The following is a 25,883-nucleotide window of genomic DNA, read 5'->3' as shown; positions in this document are numbered from 1 at the left end:
TGACCAGGAGAAAACATTGTCATAGTCCACAAAAAAACCCTCTACCGGACCACCCACCCAGACGATCCAACAACTACCATGAAACACCTCCACTTCCATATCCAGACCAACACCACCCTCCGCGGCACCCTAGTCTACAGACCTCCTGGTCCCCGCCTGTCCTTCACCATCGAATTCATCGCACCCCAGGGTCTCGCATCTACTGATTATATCCTACTGGGCGACCTCAACTTTCACCTGGATAACCCCAAAGACTAGAACACTGCATTCCTTCTGGAGAACCTCACCAACATAGGAGTTAGTCACCTCTCCAACTCATGCAGCAGGACACATGCTCAAACCAGTCTTCTCCTCTAGCGAAAACATCACCTACAGTCACACCACCAGGACGGATTACCACTGTGTGCACTTCACCTTCACCAAACCCACCGTTCACCACTGCCCCTGCCGAAGCTGGAACAAGGTCACCGAAGAACATCTCACTGCCTCTCTCAGCACTACCACACCGCCGACATCCACCGACGCGAAAACGTCAGCACAAAACCTTCCCCAATGGATCTACAACTGCTCTGGCACTCCTCAAGAAGCCAGATGGTTCCCTCCCGCCCTACACAAGTCCAAAAGCACCTGTAGATGGCTTTGGAAGAGATCGAGGGACAACAAAACCCCGGAAACCCACACAACCTTCAAAGCACCCGTCACGGTCCACCACCTCCTCCTCAGAACTACAAAGCAAACGTTCCTCCAAGACAGAATCAATGCTAATGCACACAACAGCAAAGACCTCTTCACTATTGTCTAGGATTTGCCAGGTCCAACCACAAGACAAGACATCCCACCCTCCTAAGACCTCTGCACCTTCTTCCACCACAAGATCAGGCAGATCTACGACAGCTTCGACACCCAAGACCCTCCCACCACGCCCAACACCACTTTACTCAACCATGTCACCCCCCAACGGATCCTGCTCAAGAGGACCCTGCTTACCACAGACGACCTACTCAATACCATGAAGAGCATCCACTTCGGAGCCCCCAGGACCCATGTCCGTACCACATTTTTCATAGAGCAGCCACCTCCATTGCCCCCGAGCTTTGTGCGCCAACTGCTCCATTGCGACCGCCACCTTTCCCCGATGACTGAAAATATGGCAAGATCGAACATGGACGCGTTTATGTGTCAAGAGTAAAACGTCTGCATTATATGAAGGTCGCCATGGCTAGCCCGGTTGCGACAGAAGGCGAGCCTCGCAGGTCGTCCCTTAGTAAATGTTGGAGCTGTCGATTGTTGGAAGCCGACGGGCTGTATGCGGCAGCGGGGTACGTCTTCCAGGTGGCGCGCCGGACCATGGCGAAGGGGGCGGCCGTGGGACCTGGCAGTCACGCAGATTGTGTTTACTCTCTCTCTCTTTTCTGTTGGGACAAATCTCCTACTTGATCCTGGTGGAAACATGAAGACAAAAAAGACTGACCAAGGACCTTGTCTTAGCTCTCAGAAAGTGGAAAGATTATCTCAACACCATCCTTCCTCTGACTATTGTGGAAATGTCAAACACAAAATGAATGTTCTTCAACAAGGTTTCTGTATCCTGGAAAAGCCCGGCCTGGTCAATTTAGAAGGACAGCTTATGCCTGAAAATAGTTTCTTTATTATCTCCACTGTGCGAACCATAACTATGTTTATTTGGATTGGAATCTATAAAACCAAGTTCGGACAAGCAAAAAAAATAAATTAAAAAAAAGAGAAAGAAAATTCGCCAAGATCAACCCCCTGCTGAAGAAGCCACCAGCCGACCAGACAGAACTCAAAAATTTCAGACCCATCTCCCTGCTCCCCTTCCCAGCCAAGATCATCTAGAAGGCCATCAATGTCCAACTCAGAGTTCATCATAGCGAACCACGTCATGGACCTCTCCCAATCCGGCTTCCGAAGCAACCACAGCATCGAAACTGAACTCCTCGCCGCCACCGAACGACATCCACTCCCTCCTCAACCGGGGAGTAACCATAACCCTCATCCTCTGGAACTCTCAGCACCTTCGACACCATCTCCCACCACACAATTATCACATGACTTCACAACTCCAGACTCTGCGACAAGGCCCTGGACCGGATCCACTCCATTCTCACCAGTCGAACACAGCACTCTCTCAGAACCCACAGAGATCAGCTGCGGAGTGCCCACCGTCTACATGGCCCACTCGCAGCTATAGTCGGCAACCACGGACTCAACATCATCTCCTACACCGAGCTGATCCTTTCCCTCATCAACAAACTCACAGCAGCCAGAAACAACTTCCACTGCGGAATGAAGGCTGTTTTCACCTGGATGGCAGATAGTTGCCTCAAACTCAACTCGGACAAGACAGAGGTCTTCATCATGGGACCCACTCCTTCAGCTTGGGATGAATCCTGATGACCCGCCACATTGGGAACCCCTCTGCCCTCCGCCTCAACAGACCACGCAAAAAGCTGGGCCTCGTACTGAACTCCTCGCTCACAATCAATTCGCCAGATCAATGCTGTATATTCATCATGCCTCTACACATTCCGCCTGCTTTAATAGACATTCAGATAGACCCCCACTGAATCCAGAAACACAGTCTTCCATGCACTCATCAGCACCAGACTTGGCTAAAGCAACACACTCTGAGCTGGCGTCACCCAGAAATTCCTCAGGAAACTACAGAATGTTTTAAGTGCTGCAGCCAGACTGGTCCTCAACATCTCCCACCACAGCCACATCACTGAACACCTTTGAGAACTCCACTGGCTCTCAGTTAATAAAAGAATCACATTCAAGCTCCTCTCACACACCTACAAAGCCCTCCACGACACAAGACCACGACGCAAGACCAGCATATTTGAACCATAGCCTCTCATTCCACGTATCCACCAGACACCTCCGCTTAACTGGCCCTGGCCACCGTGCTACGGATCCACAAGACTAGACCCAGAGGAAAAACCTTCTCCTACCTTGCCACTAAGACCTGGAACACCCTGCCTCTCCACCTCAGGCAATCCCCGTTGCTTACCCGACTCAAGTAGGATCTCAAGACCTGCCTTTTCGACTGAACCCCAGCGCCCAGACGGATCAGTATACCCGCCCCCCCCCCCCCCACCTCCTCATCAGCACCTTGAAACCCTCACGGGTACAAACGCCCTGATTACTTGACTTCTGGACCTGTGGAAGGACTCTCAAGGAGCTGCCTTGCTGCCTGTGACCTGCGGTGTACTCCAGAGTACTGTGCTGCTGCACCAAGAGACTGCCGGCTGTCTGAATTCTGTCTTGTGCCCTCAGACTTTCCTGCTGCTTGAGACCTGCTTCCTTGCTTGAACGCAAGACTTAAAGAGTGACTCCAATGGCTAGTTGGCTGGCCTCCTGGTAACAGCCTCAGGGACGGAGAAGGCCCCAACCATCTTTAACCTGTACCTGACCCAGCTTGAGTGAGTCCTTATCCTTCAGCAGTGCCCCTCCAGTCCTGGACCCTTGAAAGTGGTACTAAAAGTGCTGAGATAGCCCAAATCCAAAACTCGTAACTTATAAAAGTTTCTGCCAAACATTACCCTGAGAACCGAGGAGACGGCGACCTACCTGCTTGCTAGGGTGCATTGCCCTTTGGTCTGACTTCACGGCAGCTCCCGCTATGCTCCTCTCCACAGCACAAAATCCTGGTCAGCTGCTCCTGGGCAGAAGGGGTATCCGGCCTAATGGAACACTTGTCTGCTCCACCCTGCAGCTTTGTTCTGCTGGAGATTTTCAACTTAACATAAAAGAGCCTAGTCCGAAATCTTCATCATGGCTTCGCCCAGCGGCTCTTTGACGACAACACAAACTTCTCCTCCTCCTCTCAGACACTGCTGGCTGCCTTGGCCTGCTAAACTTTACCTTCTAAGATATTTTCTCCTCTAAAATTCTTCAAAGTCCGAAGATAAGCGGGGACCGGGCCCAATCCACTTTGTGTATGCAAACCGCGCTCCATTATGGTCTGACATAACTTTCAACTTTGCCCCAGTCACGCACGGCTACAAGTCTGCGGTTGTTCCTTTGATTTTTTTCAGGCACGATTTTTCACTTTAAAAAGTCATAACTCTGGTTCTACTAATTGGATTTTTGTCATTTTGATGTCAGATAATTAACTGTACTCTATTACTGTGGGATTTTTCTTGTGTTGCGTTTTCACTTTATCGCTGTTCAAGTGCTGTATAAATACTTTACACATCAGTTCTAACTGAAGTCTGACTTCTTTTGTGTCAAGCTACCAGAGGGTTATGCGCAGGGTAAAATTAGTGACTTTTTGTGGTTCATCTTGACAAGGATTGTGGCTGTTGCCCAAGGTCTCAACCGCCCTACAACTCAACAATCCAATTTCTCACACCTGCTCTTCAAAATGGAATTCTGCCTGCTCTGTGGAGGTCTCTTACTCAGTCACAGGAATAGGCCCATAGCAGAGAATCATCAAGCATTTCTTAGGAAAAGCTGCAGTTAAGATTTCCTCTGTGTTGCAGTGGAAGTGTACAAGAAGGAACCGAGAGCGCAACAAAACAATATTTCTCAAGTCATACTTTTGCTCACTCCAGGGGATGCCATCTGATACATGTGTTTGCGATCAGCTTAAGTTGGTTTATTGTCAGTTTTGAGAAGAATTTTACATACTACACCTGACGGGGTTGCTAGGTAGTTTTGGTTGCCACATTTTGAGTTGAAGTCGTAATTTAGTTTGGGTGTATTCATTATTTTGCTCTTCTGCTTAATTTTTCCCCAATGCGTGCGACTAACTTGCTTTTTATTTCACAAGAATAATGCTGTTGAAATAATTCTACTTCTGTTTGGTTTACATTGCAATACTTTTGCTTAATGAACGATAATGAATTTACTTTGCTACTTCCTTCTCCGGTTTTTCAACACCCACGGAAAGACCATGGTAAATATGTTCCCTCCTAACTTAAACATAATATTAACCATTGTTTCATGTCCCTAGGCATTGTTCGTTCTCTTATCATTTGTATAGGAATAGATGGTCTTGAGCAGACAGTGGCAGACATTATTAAAACAACTTTAATTTCCATTCACAATCAGATAAATGGATAGTAAACTTCGGGAGTTAAATATCGATATTTCCCAACTGAAGGCCGCTGTTCCTTATCTAGGGAAGAGCATAGGTGAGGGAAAAGGAATAGTTGCAGAAGGGGCAGATTTGATAACTGAATTAAAAACCTCACTAGAGAAGATCAAGGAGCATATTGATGTAGAAGTATTAGTCGATAATAGTGCAGAAGTCGGAGGAAGGAGTCCAGATAGAATCTGCTATAGAAATAATAAGGTGAAAGCTGGCCCTTCCTCGACAAGCAAGAGGGTTCTCACATCACCAGGTATAGTTAAGGTAACAACGGGAACCGAGTATAACCCTCGTAGTGACATACAACATAGTCCTAAAGGGACAGACGTGGTTCTTAACACGGATGTTTTGGATCTCCCTCCTGCCTCGTGCCCATATGTTTTAGAGCTAGTAGGGGTTCCGGTATTAAAAAGAGAACAAACGGAATCCTGGATTAACTTAAAGAACAAAGTTATGGATTGGTTATCAAAATACAAAAATTTTAATAAGAGGAAAGCCAATGAAATTATAATGGCACGAAGGGTAGGGTGGGTGGGAAACTCCCCAAAAGATATACAGGGAGATTGTATAGTTGTTAACTTTAGGAATCCATATTTGGTCCGATCCTTGTTGAGAGCTCACGAAGAAAACGCTACAAGTTATACAAACATCCATGCACTCCCATTAGGGTACTTCTACAAAATCCAACGCAACCTCTTGGCAACAACATATGATATTACATTTCCCGTGGTAACTCCTAATAGGTTCCAAGAGTTATCCCAGCTGGAAGCAGTGGATTGACTGCACTTACAAACTACACAGAAAAATCCCACTAGGGTGAATGGGAAAACAGATGAAGGGTTTAATACCATTATATGTGCATCTGGAACGAGAAGTGAACGGGATAGCAAGAATGGTGATGAGTTAGTGTCCTCAATTGATATGGTATCAAGTCCTAGTGACAATACTTTAATAAGTTCCAATTTACATGTTAGTACACATTTAAACATAATTTCATGGAACATTGCCGGCTTGAAGAAGAACACAAGCGACCCGGGGTGGAATGAATATATTGAGAAATTTGATATATGTTTATTGCAGGAAACCTGGGTAACTAAGAGTGTTCATAGAGCAGGTTACAAAAGTTTTTTCAATGCAGCTATACCGTAAAATTCAAACAGGTACAGGTAGAATTATAGGAGGAGATTTTAATTGTGATTCTATGTCAGGACCGGAGGCTTCAGATTATGCTTTTCTCTCTTCGCTGTTTATTAACATCACATCGCACAGCAGCCAGAAAAGCCTTAAACTTGAAAAAATTTTTGTATTCCCAACACAGGAATATCAGAAAACATTGCAAAATAACATCGTTTAATAACTACAAATCCCATGAGATGAACATTTAGGCAGTCCTTCTTTAGTGTCCATACATCCCAATATAAGGCGTCCAACCAACAAACTCCTCCTCTTTCTTCGCTGCTTCGCAGCCAGTTAAGTGCTATTATCCCTCTCTTGCATTTTTGTGTTTGTTGAGGTTTTTTTTTTTGTTTTCTTTTATTATATTTGCATTTGTTGTTGCTTTGGGGGGCCTGTGGGGTTTTTCTTCCCTTCCAGAGCCCCTTCCATCGCGGGGACGCCTTTCCCCCCTACGCGATGTCCCCGTGTATTCCACGGTGCTGAGTCACCGCTAGAGGGAGCCGTTGCGTGTCGCCTGCCCGCGCGCAGTTTTCGTCTCATTGATTGGAGCTGCGCTGGGGAGTCGACCTCGCAGGTGCCCTGCTGCCGCCTAACCCTGACACCCTTTTTGGGTTGCACTGTCCCGTACTTGAACGCCCCGGTGGGGTCTGTATAGTGGTTGTACCCACGTTGAAGCCTGCGGGCGATTTCAGCACCTTCTTCTGCAACAGCTTCCGCTGGGGTGTTCCCCGCTCGAGCGCGCTGGGAGGCGGTGCGGCCCGGTCTCTGGAGAGAGGGTCGGCGCGCTGTAAAGGCTGGTGCTGCCTTTTATTTGTCCGGTTCCACCGGCATACACTCTTTGCCAACCTTCGGTCGGCCCACATGTGGCAGTCTGTGTACGCCATCGGAACCCTCAGTTTCACTTTCGTATCTACTGCGTAGCGCCATGGCTGAGGGGTACTACGTCGAGGAGGAGGAGTCCCACCAATACCTCCAGGACGACGAGTTTTATGCGGCTGTGGACCAGTCGATTTACCGTGTGTGCAGGAAATCGTTGGGCCTATGGAGGACAGACTTTCAGCCCGCATTGTCCAGGAATGTGCCAAGTTGGCACCGGCCCCAGGGGGTTCCCCCGCCACCGATCCTGGCCAGCCTCCGGCGGCCAAAAAGTCACGTGGGGACGCGGGTCCCAGTGGTTCGCAAGGTGTGGATAAGGACGCTTTCGAGCGCCTACGCGACGCTTTTCTGGCTAAAGCGTCTGGGTCGACCCCCGAGGCGCCTCCGCCTCAGACACCTTCTGCACCGGCGAACGTTGTCCCGGGGCTTCTCCCGCGGATACCGACGACGACGATGGGGACTCCGTGCGGTCATGGCGACCGTCGTTCAATTCGACGGAGTTGCCCAAAGACACTTCGGGCATGCTGGACCCGGACGAGATCATGCACCCGAGGTCGGCCGCCTGGGGATAAGGTGGCGCAGTTTGTGGCGGGCCGCCTCCGCAAGCCCTTGGAGAAGGAGGCGCGCAGCTGTTTGAGGGGCGAATGTCCTCGCCCGACTCTGGAAGGGAAGGTGGCCATGACGCCGGAACTTGATGGGAAAATGGCCACCTTCATGGCGAAGTTTGTCAAGGACCCCCTTAAGGGGATCGACCGTTCCTGGCGCTCCTGCCAGGACAAACTCTTGGACACCATTGGCCCCCTCACCAAGATTCTCGATATGGCCGAAGAAGCCAAGGTGTCGGGCAGCGCCATTTGCCCGGAAGTATTGTCCAACTGGGCACAGCGGGCGGTTATCTTCTTGGGGAATGCCAACTGTGCCCTGTCGACCGAGCGGCGTCGGTCGCTACTGATAAAATTGGATCCCAAGTTAGGTGATTTGGCTTCGTCGGAAGCTGGCGCTATCGCCCAAGGTGGACTCTTTGGTGAACCATTCATTAAGGAACTGGGGAAGTTTGTTTCCACCTTCACCTCCCTGGATAAGGCACAGTCGACCATCAAGCGGGTCTTCCACCAGCGTTTTTACCGGGGGGCTGGTCATGGTAGGGGCCTCACGACCGGCCGTGGTGGTCAGCAACAGCCCGGTAAAGGCATGGCTCCGGCAGAGGAGGCTACAACTCCAACGCGAATTATAACAACTTCTACCCCACCAGAGGTCAGCGTTTCAGAGGACGCGGAAACTTCCGGAACGATTCCGGCGGCAACAGTTCACACGGTGAGTGTTATCCCTGCAGATCAGGTGGTTATTGGGGGGAGGTTGGCGTGTTTCCCCCAAGCATGGGAGGCTATTACAACGGACGCATGGGTCCTTCAAACCGTGCGGGGATTCCGCATAGAGTTTTACGACCAGCCGTGCCAGGCGGAGCCTCCCCGTCCTATAATGTTCTCCCGATCGGACGCGCTCTTGATCGACGAAGAAGTCTCGGCGCTACTGCGCAAGGTGGCTATTTGTCGAACAACGCGCCACCCCCCGGGTTTCCTGAGCAATATTTTTCTTGTGGAAAAAGTGGACGGGGGCAGACGACCAGTCATCAACCTCAGGGAGTTCAATGGCTGGGTGGTGTATAACCACTTCAAGATGGAGGGCATCCATCTTTTGAGGGACGTTTTGCTCCCGAACGACTGAATGGTCCGTCTGGACCTCAAGGATGCGTATCTGGTGGTTCCGATTTACCCCCCGCATCGTCGTTTCCTTCAGTTCTGCTGGAAGGACATGGTGTTCGAGTTCAAGGCCCTTCCGTTCAGTCTTTCCTCGGCCCCTTGGTGCTTTATAAAAATTCTGCACCCGGCCATAGAAACCCTGCGGAGTCAGGGGATTCGGCTTATCGTCTATCTGGACGACATCTTGCTGTTGGGCCAGGACCCGAGCAAGTTGGCCGCCCATCTGTCTCAGACAATTTCCCTGTTGCAAGGTCTGGGGTTTATTGTCAACAGGGAGAAGTCTGTTTTCACCCCCGCCCAGCAAATGGTGTTCCTGGGCTTTGTGGTGGACTCGGTGAAATCGACTCTCAGTTTGCCGTCCAGAAAGATGGCCAAAATAAAGCATCTGCTTCGGCAAACTATCTCCAAGTCACACACCTCCCTCCGGCAGGTGGCCAGAGTAGTAGGCCTTCTCTCATCGTCCATTCAAGCGATATTCCCGGGCCCTCTTCATTATCGGGCCCTTCAGCGACTAAAGGCGCACCATTTGCGCAGGGGGCTTTCCTACGACCACTTGATTCCCCTGTCGGTGGAGGTCAAAGAAGAAATGTCTTGGTGGCTAGCCCACATGGAGGCGTGGAACGGCCGCTCGATTTTCGGGTCCGTTCCAGACCTAGTGATAGAGTCCGACGCCAGCAGGTCTGGCTGGGGCGCCCGCTGCGGGGATTTCTCCACAGGCGGCGCTTGGTCGTCAGACAAACAGCGACTTCACATCAACTGCTTGGAACTTCTAGCAGGCTTGTTCGCTGTCCGTTGCTGGACGAGGGACTCGGTGAAGTCATGCGTCCTTCTGCGGATGGACAATGTCTCAGCGGTTCGGTATGTGAACCACTTAGGGGGTCCGCGGTCAAGAGCCCTTGCGGACCTGGCGAAAGACTTTTGGGATTATTGTCTCGCTCATCAAGTCTCGGTGCAGGCGGAATACCTGCCGGGTCAGGCCAATCAGGTGGCGGATTGGCACTCGAGGTATCTCCGAGACTCCAGTCTGTGGAAGCTGGATGCTCAGGTGTTCCGCTGGCTGGCAGCGTGCTGGGGTCCGTTTTCCATGGACCTTTTTGCGTCCCGTCTGGACTTCCAGCTTCCGAGGTTCTTCAGCTGGAGACCGGATCCCTTGGCGGAAGCGACGGATGCGTTCCTCCAAGACTGGAGTCAGGAACGGCCGTATGCCTTCCCGCCTTTCTCCATGATAGTACGGGCCGCGGCCCAGATTCGCCGGCAGATGGCGGACGTGGTGATGGTGACGCCCGTTTGGAGGTCGCAAGTGTGGTTTCCAGTTCTTCTGGAACTTTCCTGGGATTCTCCAATCCTACTCCCCCGGCTTCCTCGTCTTCTCCTCAATCCAGACGGGGTCCCTCACCATCTCCTCCAGGGTTCTCTCCGCCTCATGGCATGGAGGCTTTCAGGCGACGTTGGTCGCTCCCTGGCCTTTCGAACTCAGCTCAGCATTTTTTGTCCCAGGCCTGGGCAGGCAGCACTGCCAAGAGGTATAGATCGGCTTGGACCAGGTGGGTTCGTTGGTGTCTTGGATGGGGTTTGGATCCCGTGGTCGCAGGCCTCGTTCCTATCCTGAATTTTCTTGCGGAACTCTCTACCGCCAGTTTGGCATACCGGACGATTAATACGATACGTTCCGCCATATCAGCGGCTCATGCACATATAGATGGAGCGGCGGTTGGGGAGCATCCCCTGGTATGTCGCCTTCTTAGAGGAGTACGTCTGGCTTTACCGCCGGAGCCACGGTATTCCGTCCTGTGGGATGTTAACGTGGTGCTGAACCTTTTTCTTTCCTGGCAGCCTAACAAGTATCTTTCCTTAAAAGAACTGTCAGCTAAACTAGCGATGCTCTTGTGCTTAGTATCTTGTCGCAGAGTGTCTGATGTGCGTGCCCTGGATGTCACGGCGAGAGCGTTCTCCCCGGATGGGGTGACCTTTACCGTGGGTCGCCGCACGAAATCGGCTACAAGGTCTATTTCCTATCCGGCATTTGCAGATGCCCCCAAGTTGTGTGTGGTTCAGTGTTTGAAAACCTATGAGGATGTTACAACGGAACTTCGCCCTCCGGGCGAACGACAGTTACTGATTGCGCTGCGCAAACCGCACAAGGCTGTCTCTTCCCCCACTATAGCCCGGTGGGTGCGTTGGGTAATGCAGGAAGCTGGTATTGATACGAGGCAGTTTGGAGCTCACTCAGCAAGAGGGGCCATGGCCTCAAAATCTTTTGCCCTTGGGGCACGTTTGGAAGACCTCATGCGCGCTGCGGATTGGTCTTCGGATTCCACCTTCAAAAGGTTCTATTTTAAGCCAGTGGTGGATATTGCTAGTTTGGTGGTGAACAAGCTTTAAACAAGCATAATCTGAAGCCTCCGGTCCTGACATAGAATCGAAATTTGCCTAGCGTAGTAACGGTAAGTTTCAATTCTATTAAGGACACGGAGGCGAGGATTATCCCACCCATTCCTCCTGCGGAGATCCCGCCCGTACTGGAGTAAGTAATCCGTTTTCCGACTTGCAGTATGGTTACTGTTTTTCTTGAATTGCAGGTCGATGACTTGACGCTACGTTTTGTTGACTTGCCTTCATGCTTAGCGGTATGGCTTAGCTCACGCTGTTCTTTTTTCCGCCAGGGAATGATGGTGCGAAAAGAGATGCTTGAGACTTTGGCCTGACTCGCCACGAAGAAAGAGGAGGAGTTCGTTGGTTGGACGCCTTCTATTGGGATGTATGGACACTAAAGAAGGACTGCCTAAATGTTCATCTCATGGGATTTGTAGTTATTAAACGATGTTATTGCAATGTTTTCTGATATTCCTGTGTTGGGAATACTAAAATTTTTTCAAGTTTAAGGCTTTTCTGGCTGCTGTGCGATGTGATGTTAATAAACAGCGAAGAGAGAAAAGCATTATCCTCGCCTCCGTGTCCTTAATAGAATTGAAACTTACCGTTACTACGCTAGGCAAATTTCGATTACGAGCCAATAATGGGACTAGACTCCATTCATGAGGACGAAGATTTGGCAAATGAGATTCCTCAATTATTTAGTACAAAACAGGTCCCAGGCACATCATTAGCACTACAAATAATGAGCTTGATGATGACTTATGGAATAAGATCGTGCAATGATCGTCTCCCTTCTGACACACCAATGGTTCCTACCTTTTGCAGGAACAATACTTACAGTAAAATAGACTATATAGCACTTTCCTTTGACCTATGGCAATATGCAACTGACTCCAAGGTTGAGATAAGATTAGAAAGCGACCATCGGCCGATTGAATTATTATTAAAAGGTGGAATAATATCTAGTGCATCGGATAGTAATTGTCCTTGTTCAGCAAATGCTGACAATGCAATTGTGACTAATAATCGTCGCGCAGTTAAATGGGCACACACAATGGACAACGGCATAAAACTGGCAAATATTTATAAAACATTTGCTAACACCTTTTCTATATATACAAATACTGAAGCTGTAATTGATGGGGGCTTATTTCTGGAATCACACAAAGGATTCATTAGGGAGATAGTCCCCTTGGTAACGAAGACAGTTAAAGCAGATACAGCGAAAGGAATTAAAAAGACTATGGGGAAACCTTGGTATGATAAAGCATGTCGCAGTGGTAAATCTGAATTAATAAATGTAATCAAAAATAAGAATAACAGTCTCAAGGGCAGGGAAGCACGACAAAGATATAAGAAAGTACTTGAAAATGTTAAAATGGCTTGGGACAAAGCAATTTGGTCAGATATGCTGATTGCAGCAAAGAGGAAAGATTCCTTTGCATTTTGGAAAATGGTAGCCAACAGAAATAGGAAAGAGAAAGGCTCTAGAGAAGTTTACTTGGAAGAAAAGATATGGAGAGACCATTTTATAAACTTTTATGCAGCCCCGGAGACTGAGGTCGTAGGGGATCACTTGACAGTGTCCAGCCTAACTGAGTGTAATTTAGAGTTTAGCCTACAGGAAACAATCACTGCTATAAACTCTGTGAAAACTGGCAAAGCCCCAGGATTAGACTGTATTCCAGGACACGTGTTCAAACATGATATAAAAATTTGTGGGCCATATCTTAATTATTTGTGCAATTTTATAGCTGCTGGAGCGGATATACCAATCACGTGGAGGGGGGCAGAAATCATCTGTATTTTTAAAAAGGGCGATAGAAGTGATCCCGCAAACTATCGCCCGATTAGTTTAATAGATGTATTACAAAAAATGTATGCTAGGCACCTTTTAAATCGAATTAACGTATGGATTGATGATGAAGATGTACTTACTAAATTTCAAGCGGGATTCAGAACCAAAATCAGTACTATAGACCAAGTATTTAGGTTTTGTTGTATGTGCTGGAAATATGTTATTCTAAGGAAGGGCCATTTATATGTGGCATTTGTTGATTTAAGAGCCTCTTCTGACCTCATCCCCAGGCACTTGTTGTGGAAGGCACTTGACAGACAGGGATTACCGACCAATATCCTAGAGCAGTTAAAAAGATTACATCACAATAATTTTGCCAAGGTGAGGTGGGGCCCAGGAGGCGAACTGACTAGGTCTATCCCCATAGGAAGGGGAGTTCGTCAAGGTTGCGTACTGGCGCCAACACCTTTCTCCCGGTTTGTCAATGACATTCCAACCTTTTTAAGCAAGTGTAAAAATGATTCACCAAAGTTGGGGGGTGAGGTAGTTTCGGCCCTACTGTTTGCGGACGATACTATTTTAATTTCCCAAACTGCCAAAGGCCTACAATACTTGCTCAATACTTTCCATTTATACTGTAGCGAAAAAGGCCTAGAGATAAACACCAGCAAAACAAAATATATGGCAATAAATCCTCAGTTCCTTTAACCCCTTCGATGCTCATGACGGAACGGTTCCGTCATGAGCGTCGGTTAGCCTGTGCTCATGACGGAACTGTTCCGCCATGAGCCCGTTGGCTCATTAGAACCTTCAGCACATCGCGAAAATTCGCGCCGCGCTGAAGGTGTTAAGGGAACGCTGGTCTTAGAAAATCAAAAATTGGAATACGTAAGATTTTTTTGTTACCTGGGCATTTCACTTGACTCTAAAATGCAGTGGAAATCACAAATTGAAAAAAGTAAGCTGCTGTTAACAGAGAATAGTCGCCCAATATTAAAAAGGCATGGGGATAGCCGGAATAAAGCAGTGTTACCTGCACTTGAGGTGTTCCGGGCCAAAGCACAAGCGGCGGCCTTATACGGAGCAGAGTTGTGGGGCCCAACCTGTAAAAAGGCACTTGAGGTGAAAGAGAATACATTTTATAGAACCCTATTAAAAATACCTGTGCGCACTCCTACAATTCCGTTGATGCTTGATCTCAACATGAGGCGCACAGATCATTACGCAATACTCAGGCCTCTAATGTTTTGGGTTAGGATTTGGACCACACCAGAGCTCCTTCACTATAGAGCAGCTCTGGTGGAGATAAAATAAATGGATGCTTCCAACTGCATTATATGGTTTAAACATATTAGAGCATGGTTAGAGAGGGTTGGTTTATCACATTTCTGGAAAAGTTCTACTGCACTGACTGCCTGTTCGAAAAAGATTTTAAAAGTTACTTTTTGGGCTTACATGAATGAGCATAGAACCAATGACATATCAAATGGTTCGTTAACTAAGGAATTTCTTGTGTTCAAAGTAGACCCAAACTTTGAATCGTTTTTGAACGAGGTAAACCCACCTTTAGCTAAAACACTATATCTAAAATTTAGATATGGAATACTGGTGTTGAAAAGCTGTTTAGCAAGGTGGAGTAAAAATGGTTACGACAAATGTACTATGTGCAGTGAGGAATTGAGGGAGGATATCACTCATGTTTTGTTTTTTTGTCCAGTTTATGTGGTTCCCAGGAAAAAATGGATCAAACCCCTCTGTAGAAACATTGGCGTACGTATGTATAGAGTGGCAGATAGAATTTTAATTACAGATACGCGCCAGGTCTTAGTATTTGGTATTAGTATATTCCTGCTAGCAGTACATTTTCTAAGGAAAAAAGCGGGAGAAAAATTTTGAATAATTATAAATCCAGCAAAGATTGGTACAATTGATTGTGTTTGAAGGAATTGTTTTTATGGTGCCTTTTTAAATTTTAAATTATTTAAGTATGTTTTAAAATATGACTATCTCTCCCCTCCGAGATGTACTAAGTGTCCATGGATATTAATGGTTTGGAACGATGAAATGTTATTAAATGTTAATGTAATACCAGTCTTGTTATTGTGACATTTATGATAATTCGTATCGAAATAAAAATCAAATAATAATAATAATAAAATTTCACTGTGTAGGAAAGATCAGCTCTGAGTTTAAAAAAAAAAAAGTTTTCAAAATCATACAGAAGAGACATGTCTGACCATTAAAGATTTCGACTAACCTACTATGCACAGTGATTTTGAAGAGTCAGAATATATTTTTTCCAATAACTAGTTGATTGTTCTGATGAGAATCTTATTGCAGTACTCCCGAGATGTGTGGTTAGTGCTCTGATGACAGAGAACAAGAGATGGACACAGATACAGAGAGAGAAAGAACGAGAGAAACACTAAGATATGTGACAGTATACCAAGTAAAACAAAGTGAAAGGTGGTGGTGACACTATGTCCAAAGCCTTGAAAGGTTGGAGTAAGGGAGATTAAATCACTGTATCTAGCACCAAGAGAAAAAGAAACAAGAATTGGCATAGCCAATAGGTCTCGCCTTTGGGACTTTAAAAAGTGTTTCACCATGCAACAGTTGATGTTGCACCAATGATATTGTGCTGCATAATTAAATACTTATAAGGTCCCCAAAGGCGAGACCAATTGGCTATGCCAATGCTTGTTTAATTTTAAGATGCCAGATTGTACAAGAGCACACAGTACGCCTGCTATACTCACAATTGCAGGACTCCGAGGATGGGTGTGGGCGGTGAGGGGTTCGGGTTGAGAAGAAATGGATAGGAGGGGGTGGGTAGTAGGGAGAAGAAACGAATGGGGGTTAGTTATGGGGAGCAAGCACCAAATGGGAAAAGCAGAGCAGTGAGGGGTTCAGGGAAGGGGGTGGGAAAACAAAAAGGAGAAAGAGATTAGGGATGTTTGGAGATTGGCTGTTGAAAACAGAGGCGGAAAACATATAAAAGAAGGAAAGGGAAGAGAGGGGGGAAATGAGGAGAAGGCGAAGAAGAATACTTTGGAGAATGAATAGTAGGCCGAGTAGGAGGAGGAGCAGAAAGAAGAGAAGACAATGTACAGAGGAGATGACGAGGAGGGCGGTAAGGAACAGAATAAAAGAGAGTACCGAGAAGGGGCAGCAGAAAGAGGAAGAGGAGAACATTTTTTGGGGGGAAAAACAACTGCACGAACAAGCAGAACTGCAGAAGAAATTGGGGCGGGGAAGGGGGAAGAAAGAAGGTGGGACCTCGAGGTGAACAATAGGGAAGGAGGAACTAATGCAGGAAAAGGAGGAAAGCTGGGCGTGTGTGGCCACATTCAGGCCGAATTGATGCCCCTGTGCCAGTCCACGTGGATATCGGTGGCAGCGAAGGAATGGGTGAATGAATGAATTCATTTATCCAATCATTCAATCACTGACAAATACACAAATGAACAGAATGCATGAACGAATGAAAGTGCAGGTGACTGCATCAATAAAGAAATAGGTAAATAAACACGGTAAGGGTGGTCGGATGGGTGGGGGTGGAAGAGGGGGAAAGAGGGGGGACAGGAGAGAAAGAGAGAGACATTACCATATACCACCTTTCCAGCCAGCTCACCTACCCAATGCAGCTACCCACCAACCCCCCGCACCCCAACACTCACCTCCCACTAGCCCCAATACTCCACCAGGGTGATGGAGATATTCAGTGGGTGAGTCAGGAGAGTTGTGGGTGGTGCTATGGTGTCTGTCGAGATGCCCAACGCTGTTCTGCTAGGGAGACTACCATATAGAAATAAAAAGGGGGCCACTGTTTCCGAATTGTCTTCAGCGATAACGAGGGAGCTAAATACACTTCCACCCAAGCCAGGTCACTATTGAACAAAGGCCGACCCTGGGTGTACGGAGCAACTGGCTAGTAGTGTCTGCCTGCATGGTGGTGAGGGGTGGAAGTTGTGGACGTTCCACAACACAATGTGCCTCGCACTGACCAGCAGAAACTGCAGAACAAGATGAAAATGACATGTACAAGTGTTTGTGTGGATGTGGCATCATCACTGAGCCAGCAACGGGCAGTGCTGCGCGCATCATACTTCCTGGTGATAGTTCAGGGTGCCAACTCGAGGCAGGAAGGGGCGGCGCCTCTTAACACTGCTCCGGGCACTGAAACCTGGCCTGTCTCACCTGGCCCAGCAGCAGTCTCGGGTTACAGTACCCGAAGGGGCGCCCAGTGCTCTTGTTTGAAGCTGGGACATCAGAAAGGGAGGGGTGGGTGGGGGCGATAAGCGCCTGTCAGCAGACGGTCCAGCGCCATGATTCTCCGCCAGACAGATGAAGGCGCAGCCAGGGAATAAGAGGGCGGAGAGTACCAGGGTGGGGCCACACAAGGCCCTATCCAGGCATCTAGAGGCCACAGAGAAGGGTGACAACAGTTTACTTCTCAGCCTGGATTTACTTCTAGGCAGTACTTAATTTGTGAAAAAAGTGCCGGTACCCAAAGCTCTGCTCAGAAGCCAGCGGAATTCAACATAGGCACAGGGAATACCAAGGCTGTATGAATGATTAGTTGGCAGCCTAGAAGTGCCCTTTGCAACTCAGTTTCTGATCGCTTATTTGATGTGCAAACGGATGACCAGCCCTACCAGATTCTTCACCGCCGACGACACAACTATAAACAAGTGTCGAGCTGTGTGCACTGTAGACTAGTCCCAGTGTAGCAGGAAGCAGTCTTGTCTCTATGAAGCCGCAGAAAAGCTTCACCGGTTAGACAGAACTTACTGGCGTTCTTTTTTAGGCTCTGCTGCCCTCTGTTGGATAGTGCTGAGCATCACATCTCCAGTTTTCAGTTTTTAGTGACAAAGGATTCCTAAACAAGCATGCGTGCCTCGCAGCAGGGGAAGAGGAAAGAGGAGGGGGCCTGCGCGATTCAGTCGCGGGAGGGAGCGGCTGCCGCCACAATAATTGCTTCCATATGCCAGCCGCTCGCTCCCGAGAGCAGATCACCAAACATGCACACGTTGCAACAGAAAGCAATGCAACGCGTGCACGTTTTTGGGGAGAAAAGCTTATTCATCACATGAGGTCCTCTCCTATGCAACGCACGCGCGTTGCGTAGGAGTGACCTAAAAATGGTGTTGCTGTTATAAAACATCATGAGAAAGAAATGTAATTAATAATCTTTAACACACTGAAATAGAAAGGGAGGGCAAAGCGGTCACCTTACCTGCAGCACAAAGGGAGTAAAACAAATTTACTGTCTAACATCATAAAAGATCAAATCTGTCTCATAATGCTAGCTTGTAGTACTATATGAAATTATGTCAGTGGCTCTAGCATTAAGGAAGAAAGACCTTAAACAATCAGTAGTACTGTAAGGAGTTGTGTCACTATGTGTATGCAACAATATGTTGTAGAGAAAAGAGTAAAGTTCTCTGTATGCAAGAGTAGAAGAGGAATAGCAGTGTCACTACATTAAAAATTTGAAACTGAAAACATTAAGGTTTTCCAGGAAGCATACAAGAGCTCTGAAAGCAACAATATTTCATGTTAAAGCTCCATTCTTGCCTTTATAGAATTACCTTAAATTCTAATATTTGGTGCCACATTTGCAAGCAGCATGCACACAATATGTTACAATATCTTGCTTTTCCAAATTACTTGGAAGACTTTAGGACACTTAAAAGCCAGCATATTAAATACATTTATACTGAATTGAAAGCAAAAGAGATGCCCCACAATTGCTTCCTCCCGACCTTCAATTTTTCGAGGGTTACAATTCAAGTTTACCTGAGTGCGCAGCACCATATGCTTTTTTTACTGGATCGGAAAAAAGCAAAGGTGTGCCGTCTGCACCTGGCGCTGCTAAAGTGACACCTCTCTGATTGGTTACTATCCCATCATAGCTGTCTGGTTCAGTCTTTCCCATGATCCACACATCACTGGCATGACCAGCCTATCATTGCGGGGGTGAAATAAGAACAATTATAAGGTTCTAACACAAGCTATTACTGCATGGATGAAAACTTGCTCATTGTAGAAATGGAATGGTGTACGTTATGATCCTTGAAACTCCGCCTGTAACTGTACATAGTCTACATACTTGCTGGCAGATTGAAAAATAAGACTTGTTACTGCATAGTCAAATATTCAGTGATGTTACATAGAATCTATATATATTTATTAATATATTAAGCCTCTCTGATGGTATATATTTGCTTGTACAAGCATACTATGTATTGTGAATGTGAATATTCTTTCCTGCAGACAATTTCTATGTCTAAGCAATATCATGTGCTAAATTATTGACCTGAAGTTGTTTAAATCTTTAACACTTTTCTTTACCTTCACAAGGTGAAACGTTTCTGGATTAAATCCGACGGCCTTTGCTAAACGACGCAGGTTTTCTGCAGTCACCGCTTTCGGATCCCTTCGATTGTCGCTGCTGTATAAGTTTAAGGAAGTCAGCTTGGGAAGGTACGAAATTCCACCGGTTCTAGTGCTGAAACCATGCATGAATATTTTATCTGTTGATTAAAACGATATATTAAAAACAACTCCAGGCACTGTGAGAGCTTCTACAAAAGGCAGAAATCTTATTGAAAATGGGAAAGATTTCATTGTGTTCCTTAATTTAAATATTCTCAATGTAATCTGTAACACATACCTTTTCATCAAATCCAAACACACGCAACACTGTACCCCTTTAGTGGTAGATCTTTATTACAGAATAGATGTTTTGGTGCAACAGGAATCAAATGATGGGATGAATTACAATATTAAAACAAAACTACAAGATCTCGCTTAAAGGAGGACAAGACAAAACAGAACATAGAGTTGTGCGCTATTCACAAGTATTTTGTGGTTTGTGCCTCGGTATCTTGAAGATTACCTTCCCCACCAGTTCAGTTGAGAGTCCAAAATCAATCACCATTTTAAAGGCTTGCTTCTACTTACACCTGCAGTGGTGAACTGAAAATGTGGACAAAGGAGTCCATAAATAAGGTCATAGGTAAGCCCACTTCCAGCACCAGTAGCCATTATATGGAACCAGTAACCTAAGTCACTTGAAGGTGTATCTTGTTCACGCTGAAATGAGACCAGTTTACACGGTCAACAGCCATCAAATCTTGTGTAGCCACAGTAAGACCCTAGACATCTGACTTGGACCAGTTTTCCCTTTATATTGGAATATGATTTTATTTGGTGGTGGGTTTTAAGTAGATCTCTGCAGCTTGGGATCAACCCACTATACCACTGTCCTTGACCTCAAAGCAAAGGGAGAAACAAGGAAAGGAGTCAAAGGTCATAGCAATCGCAGTAAAGTTGTGGACAATCTCAAACATCACAGATGTTATATATGATCTGCCTATAACTGTTTTCAGAATCAACCAAGAAAAATAAAACTGAACAACCGAAAACACTAAATCAATCGCGATCAGTGGAGACTGCAAGATTGTTTTTATCTGACATTCTAGCGCTCACAGGTAAAGCCTCCAAGCTTTAGAAATGCACTTTAGCTCGCTAAATAGGCTTTCTTAAACTAATAGTTCTGAATGCCGTTGGAGTTCATTATGTGTAGTTGCTGTGTCATACTATATTGAAATATCTTAGTTCAAAGACAGCTACAGCCACGTGAAATAACACTGCTTGACCAAACTACGCTTGGAATGTGCGCATTGGGAGTAACTTCACTATCAGGCTGAAGTGCAATTGCATCAGGGCCCAGGTACATCAATAGTAAATAAAAGAACTCACAAATGACTAGCCAATATAGTCGTACCATCATGTGGCTCAAAGAAATTAGCTTACATTGGTGGGAAAGCTTTAGGGTTACTAAATCTAAGAATTCAAGAGAAGTTAAGAACCAAAGGAAAAGGTCCAGAACTGACAACCTGGATCAGCTAAAACAGCAGACAAGGGTGGAAGAATGCTGTAACGCAACCTGAGCGTTTGAGGACTATGACAGGCAGGAACCTTAAGACTTTTGGCTGGTCCATCTCCCTTCAAGGTATGAACTTCACCATAGAGCACAAGGCAAGTAAGCATCCTGAGAATGCAGGCAGCCTTTCTCCAAAGCTTTCCCCAATTTGATGGCTGGGAGTCTCCTAGCCAGGAAGTAACTCTCCTACTCTTGCTCGATTTGACCAGATAAATGTTAAGCATATGTAACACTAATTTGGCTATTAAGCCTAGATCCCCTCTGATCTTACCCAACAACTCTTTAATTTGATGATAAACACCGTCATTCCGATTCTCACCTGCATCAGTAACATGATGAAAACAAGTAACTGTAATCCCGTTGCTTAAGAAATCAAATGTGATATTCTAAGTAAATTCTGCGCAACCTTGGGTGTTAGCACACACTCTTGCTAGAGACCACGCGCTGCATACATTCAAGCCAAAACTACATTACCAGCCACAACCTTTACCGTCACCCAAGTGTTTACATACAGCATCTGTATTGCACAGAGGTGGAATACTCAATTGTGTGCCATAAATGATTTCGGCGTACTCTGTTAAATTCAGACTTAAAATTGACAAAGGAAGCATATGTTAATGAGGATGTAAACCACTTTTTCCATGATTATGTTGAGGTTTATAATGTTACTGATTGTTCCAGTGGATAGTTGGAACCCAGTTTCACTGAAGGGAATTTGAGGGAGTGAAGAAAACTAGTATTTCAGTTCTTTTAACAGGACTTTGGAAAAAAACATGGCCTCTACATCAAGTAACAATACCAAATTAGAACTGGCTGGATTGGAGGGGATACTGCTTAAAACTGGGTACAATATTAAGCCAAGGCGGGACTCTGGTATAATTATAGATTGAAGGCAGTGGCTATATGATATGTTTAGGAAAATGCCATTTTTGTATGACCAACCCCTCACACTTTTTGCTCTACTGCTGATGGTTATGACTCAAAGTTCGCTGGAGCCGGATGCCCAGACCCCTGTGCCAGTGCTCTCTTCCTAAAAAACTATATTTTTCTATTTCTATTTAATGAATTTGTAGAGCGCATGGCTGCCCAAGACCTTCCCAGCGCTAAAAGGATTACAGTGACGAGCTGAGCCAATGCCTAATTAACGTGGAAAAAGCAAGGTTTTCGGATTTTTTCTGAAGGTCAATTCGTGCGGGGCGACTCGAATTTCAAGTGGGAGGGCATTCCACAGCCTAGGTATCAGATGGGCGAAAGATCGGCCTCCCCATCTGGCTCTTTTAACTCTAGTAGTCTTAAGGAGCTGTTGATGGGCGGATCTAAGATGCCTGGAAGGGATGTACCTGGATATAAGGTTCCTCAGTTTTTCGGGCTCAGAGTTGTTAATAGCTTTAAGAACTATGCAAAGAGTTTTAAACTTTACTTTACAGAGATGCGGTTGGGGATCTTCAACAGAAGCCTAGCATTCTGTACCACTGGCAGCCTCCTAGTGACATACGCAAGATGGGGCGGGATTGTATCACCATTGTTTTTCAGGGATTATATCAATGATTTTCCTTAACGTCTAAAGCAGGGAAAAACATAACCCTGAGATTTTCCTGGATTGACAAACCAGCATCAGCGAGTCCTCCAGCCAAATCCGCAGGTTTTTTATGGCGGATTTGGCAATCAGAGGACCTTCCATGCATTTGGGCCAGTGTATCAGAGGTGAGTGGATGCCCGGATCTCCGAGCAACATGAACTCCGTTTTCCCCCCGTTCAGCTTCAGGCAGCTGTTGGACATCCAACTCACCACTCTCTCCAGACAGATAGGTAGTTGGTTATTTCTAACTTCAGAGTCATTAGAGTCATTAGAAAAAGACACCACTAGCTGGGTGTCATCGGCTTAGGGAGAAATTGAGAAGTTCAGTCACTGAAGGTGAAAGAATATCAAGCGCGTCCAATTGGAGACGAGGGGGCGCTGGGTCCAATGGAGATGTGATTGTCCTAAGAAGCTGTTGTACCTCCTCTACTAATCTGGGGGAAAAGTTAGGGAAGAGACAGGGGACAGTTTAATCGTTGTAACCGTGGTAGGGTCCCTGTGTTTTTTTTAATTGATTGTATATTTCTGTCACCTTGTTGGAAAAATAGGCTGCGATGCCATTGCATCTTTAATAGAAGTAAGAGGGGCATTTGTATTTTCGGGTGGGTTGGACAGGGTTGGACAGGGTTTTTATTACCTTGAACAATTCCTTAGGGGAGTTTACTGCCCGGGCTATTTTTTCTCCATAAAATTTGAATTGGGCGGTCTTCATTTCATTATGGTATGATCTGATTAACAACTTGAAATCAGATTTGAGAGAGGGGTCATAGTTTTTCCTCCAGCCTCGCTCTAATTTTTTGCATAGTTTTTTAGGGCAAGAAGCTGCTCATTATACCATGGGGTGATTTTAGAGAGAGGGTTGCTATTAAAGGTTCTTTTTGGTGCACAGATATTGGCAGATTGGGTAATCCAGTGTTCCCACTGCTGGCATTTCTCGTCTAGGTTCCCCGAGAGGAGTGGGGAATTTTCCTTGAGTGGTTTGCCATGTTTTAGGGTCTACTTTAGACCAACTCCTCTTAGTAATACTTTGACCTAGAGGTGTTTGCACTTGCAGAGGCCTAGGTAAAGTGAACGTAAATAAACAATGGTCTGACCAGGGTACTGGCAGGGGTTTAGAGACTATGGGGCCGATTCCGATCTCGGTTGGAAAGCACTGCGACCGAGCCGGATCCGAGGTGTTTTCCGACCGATCCGGACTCCTGCAGTCCGACCGAGCGAGTACGATGCGGCCGTATGCGGTCGGACTCGGTTCGGTAGGACTCCTATAGAAGTCAATGGGAGCCGATCGTACGACGCATACATGGGCTCCCATTGACTGGATGAGTACTTTACGGACAAGTGCGCCCCCCTACAGTGGGTTTGCGTTGGTGCCATCCGCACCACACATTCCTGTGTTGGGGAGACCCATGGGTCTCCCCCTGTGTCCGAGTCGTAAGGCTGCGGGTAACAGGGGGTCTGATGCGGAGCCCCAAAGCCCAACTCCGGGAGCTATTGAGAGCCGGAAGCTCTGACTCAAACCAGCTGTCCGAATCAAGCATCGTACTGGCTCGGTCGGAATTCGCCTTCATTGCGAGCCACGGTTAGCTTAGGCCGAGACGTACAGAGCGGTTCGGACCAGGAAACAGTTCGGACGGAGATTTTGCGCTTGTTCGCATCGTACTTCGATGTCCAAACCAGTGTACGAACCGGACGGAAATGAAGCATCCGAATCCGATCCACTAATGCCGAACCCGATTCGATGCCCTTCCGGCCGAGATCGGAATCGGCCCCTATGAGTTGTGGATCATTAGAGAAAATAAGATCCAAAGTATGGCCTTTATCGTGGATAGGTAGAGTTACAAGTTGGGCAAATTGCAATGCTTCCATGTTATCATGCAGCTGTCTAATGTGATTAGAGTTGTGTCTTCTCTATTGTAAGACTGGTATTTGATCAAGTAGTGCGTCTAAAAATCTGCTACCAGCGCCCGCTGGCCTGTAGATCAGTACTCCTGAAAATGTGTAGGTGGGGGATAAGGCTATACTGAACTGGGCGCTTTCACAATCAGGAAGCATAAAGTTGGATAAGGTGCATTTGTCTGCATCGTTATAAATGACTGCAATGCCACTCCGACACAATCTGTACGGTCCTGTCTTTGTAGCTGATAGCCGGGTGGAAGGGCAAGAGGGATATCAGGGCCTGAGCCAGTGTTAAGCCAGGTTTCAGTCACAAACATTGTGTCTAGAGGTTCTTCCTCCAGAGGGACTCGGATATCAGATAGGTGTTTTACCATAGAACGAGCATTTATAAGTCCCATCTTCCAGCAACCTTTTTTATCTGTATTGACCCGCACTAGGCTTGTCAGGCTAGTATTAGTGGCAGTCTTATAACCGCAAGTGCGGCAGGGACCAGGGTATTGTCTATTCCTACCTGGGGCGCAGAGGGTTGATATAGTTGGGGCCTAATTTCTAGTAGCTGCGCTCTAGAGCATATGTAGGTACCTGTGTTATATGAACAAAAATGTCTGGCCCCTGGTCACGGTCGTACGCGTCCGCGGCGCGCCCAGCCCGGATTGAACATTTAAATGAGAGGTGGAATTGGCAACTAGATCGCCGACCTCCAACCTCAACCAAAACTCTACGGTGAGCGAGTCCCACTCAAAGTCTATGATTCATGCAAGGAGAGGAGCAGGATCCCTTACAAGGTGAGCAAAAGTCAAGTTACAGTGCAAAACAGATTCAATTTCATACAGGTATAAAAACGATTCTGTTAAAAGGGAGTGCTCCCGAGTAAAAGCCAATTACAAGTTAAAAATATATTTTCAAGTTACAAATGATTAAAATAAAGAGTGAACTGTACGCAGGTCAGAGCTTCACTGTTGGTGCTCTTACCTACCTTACCAATATATGTGAATTGGCAACCCCAATCAATTGGCAAGTACTTTAACTACCATATAAGACCCTAGTATGTGGTACCAGTGGCACCTAGTGCATGGGTGTTACAGGGTTCACCAGGGCCTGAAGCACGGTTTGTGCCAACCTGCATGACCCAAGTAAACTTCTGCCCGCAGGCCTGCCATTGCAGAAATAACTCTGCTTTGCCCTCGACAATGCATTATCTTCAATATATCCCAGTCACCCGTAAGCCTAGGAGGCAGGGTGCAATATATGAAAGGTGAGGACATATCTGTTGCAAGCTTATATGTCCCTATAGTGGCCTTTACCATTAAACACCAGTATAACACTGACTGGCATCCGGGCAAACATGA

At 46.6% G+C, this 25,883-nt stretch overlaps 1 protein-coding gene across 1 annotated transcript in view; it reads right to left on the bottom strand.

Annotated features, from left to right (window-relative positions):
• LOC147698402 (purine nucleoside phosphorylase LACC1-like) overlaps positions 1–25,883 on the bottom strand; it is a 77,269-nt gene that overhangs the window by 24,516 nt on the left and 26,870 nt on the right. Inside the window, exons 3-4 of the mRNA XM_086935005.1 lie at positions 19,463–19,644; positions 18,908–19,073 (exon numbers count right to left, since the gene is read on the bottom strand). Coding sequence (XP_086791131.1) covers positions 18,908–19,073; positions 19,463–19,644 — 348 coding nt within the window. The remainder of the gene's footprint in view (positions 1–18,907; positions 19,074–19,462; positions 19,645–25,883) is intronic.

Source organism: Lissotriton vulgaris, chromosome 8, assembly GCF_964263255.1.
Source record: "Lissotriton vulgaris chromosome 8, aLisVul1.2, whole genome shotgun sequence".
NCBI lineage: Eukaryota > Metazoa > Chordata > Amphibia > Caudata > Salamandridae > Lissotriton > Lissotriton vulgaris.
The sequence above is the reverse complement of the archived record's forward strand: the minus strand, read 5'-3'. Positions and strand labels throughout refer to the sequence as shown.